Source organism: Tupaia chinensis, unplaced genomic scaffold, assembly GCF_000334495.1.
Source record: "Tupaia chinensis unplaced genomic scaffold, TupChi_1.0 Scaffold149501_1, whole genome shotgun sequence".
In the NCBI taxonomy this organism is placed as follows: Eukaryota; Metazoa; Chordata; class Mammalia; order Scandentia; family Tupaiidae; genus Tupaia; species Tupaia belangeri.
In genome coordinates this window covers 2,625,432-2,627,335 of record NW_006209345.1, presented here as the reverse complement: position 1 = coordinate 2,627,335, position 1,904 = coordinate 2,625,432, and the positions used below count along the sequence as shown (strand labels likewise).

General features: G+C 58.0%; 1 protein-coding gene across 1 annotated transcript in view; it reads left to right on the top strand.

Annotated features, from left to right (window-relative positions):
• LOC102474716 (aldehyde dehydrogenase family 3 member B1) overlaps positions 1 to 933 on the top strand; it is a 17,293-nt gene extending 16,360 nt beyond the window's left edge. The window contains exon 8 of the mRNA XM_027769427.1: positions 400 to 933. Coding sequence (XP_027625228.1) covers positions 400 to 456 — 57 coding nt within the window. The 3' untranslated portion in view covers positions 457 to 933. The remainder of the gene's footprint in view (positions 1 to 399) is intronic.
• The last annotated feature ends 971 nt before the right edge of the window (positions 934 to 1,904 follow it).

Sequence of the window (1,904 nt, the reverse complement as noted above, 5' to 3'; positions counted from 1 at the left end):
CACCCCCATTCAGTCTGGCTCCAGAACCCCTGCTCTGGCCCTCTGGCTGCCAATCTTGTCCCAAACCTGGTGTCCCCAGGCTCGGGAGTGAGTTCTCCACCTCTCAGGGCCTCCTACTTAACCCACTGGGCATATGGGGAAACTGAGGATCAAAGGGGCGAAGTCGCCCACCTAGATCCCAATGGGGTGGCTGGCTGTGTCTGGGTCTGAATTCTGTGCGGTGGCCGCTGAGGGCCTGACCACTGAGTTCTGTGCTCCTGTACAGGTGCCAGCGGGATGGGCCGGTACCACGGCAAGTTCTCCTTTGACACCTTCTCCCACCACCGCGCCTGCCTGCTGCGCTGCGCTGGGATGGAGAAGGTCAACGACCTGCGCTACCCGCCCTACTCACCGCGCAATCTAAGGTTGCTGCTGCTAGCCATGAAGCCCCGCAGCTGCAGCTGCACGCTGCTCTGAGCCCTTGCAGCATCCCGTCCAGGCTCACGTCTGAGCTGCCCAACATCGCTGACACCTGCTGCTGGCAGAAGACACATGGCCTCTGGTCCACAGCACTATGAGAACCGCCAAGGCCATAGGGCAGCTTCTCAGCCCAGACCAGCCCTCACTCTCCTTTCTGAGGTTTCTGTTTTCTGGCCCTCTGCCTCCACCCTCAGTCCGACCAAGGAGAATGAGCAGAGGGAGCACAGGAAACAGTGCAGTGTTCTGTCCCCCATTGGCAATGAGAGCTGCCATGTCCTGGACAAGACGGCAGACATGGGCACCTTGGAGCCATGCACCTTCCTGTGGTGCATCTAGACCAGGCCATACAGTAGAACCACTGTGATCCGGGCGTCCCCGTACTCTCTGAACCTCAGTTTCCCCATGTGTACAGTGGAGCTGATGGAGAACTGAACTTTCCGGGACTGTTACAAAGATAAAATGACTGAGTTGCTATCCCTGTGCTCCAGGTATCCTGTCTTTTCTCCTGTGGGTAAGCCTGCCTCCCTCTTCTCTCCCAGCAGGTCAGGCTAATTTTGCGTTAGCATCTCCCTTCCCTTCAGTCTGGCCTCTCAAGAGCTCTGAACACCCTGCCCTCACCGTGTCCCACATGGTGTCCCACGGTGACTCCTCTATCCCACTCATCCTCCTGTGACCTCCGCCCACTTAGCTGCCAGAGCTACAAACTAGGCCTCCTGCTCGGGGCCCAGTCTCCCCTCCTAAGTCCCATTGTTGTGCAAGTTCTTCTGACTGTGTAATGCTTACTGCAGGCCAATATCCCAGGGCCCCTCTTGTCAGTGCACCCACTGAACTTCCCAAAGCTGGCTTGGACCATGCTAGTCCCAGGCCTGAAGTCATAGGATGGCTTCTTGTGGCCTAAGGTTCTACATTCCTAACATTCCTTAGGAGGGTCGCCAAGCCACCGCCTCCTCTGTCCCACACTTAGTCTGTCCTGGTCCTCTTGAAACGCTCCTTGTCCAAAGGGCCTCTGTACACGGGGGGCATACCCTCCCCGCCCTTACAGACATGCCCAGCTCGTAGTCACCAATGGCTTAGGCACCACCTCCTCTAGGAAGCCTCCCCTGCCTGACACTCAGACCACGTTCGCTGACTGCGTCAGCGCCAGCAGCCTCTGCGGGTCTCTACCACAGGGTTCATAGAAGAAGAAACACAAGCGGGTGGAGAGCTGGGGGCTCCCGGACCACAGATCCAGATGCGGATCACGCAGCCGCCCTCTGCAGTTCCGCGGCTTGGGGAACAATCACTACACAAGTCCATGCTTCGGTTTCCTCATCGTGACGTGACATTGGTTCCTCCACACAGGTGTACTGTGAGGATTAAATGAAGCCGCACGGATTAACTGGAGAGTCTGCACGTGGAGTCACAGGCGGCCGAGATTCTCCCGGGCGCCGCTGTCCTTTCTGTCC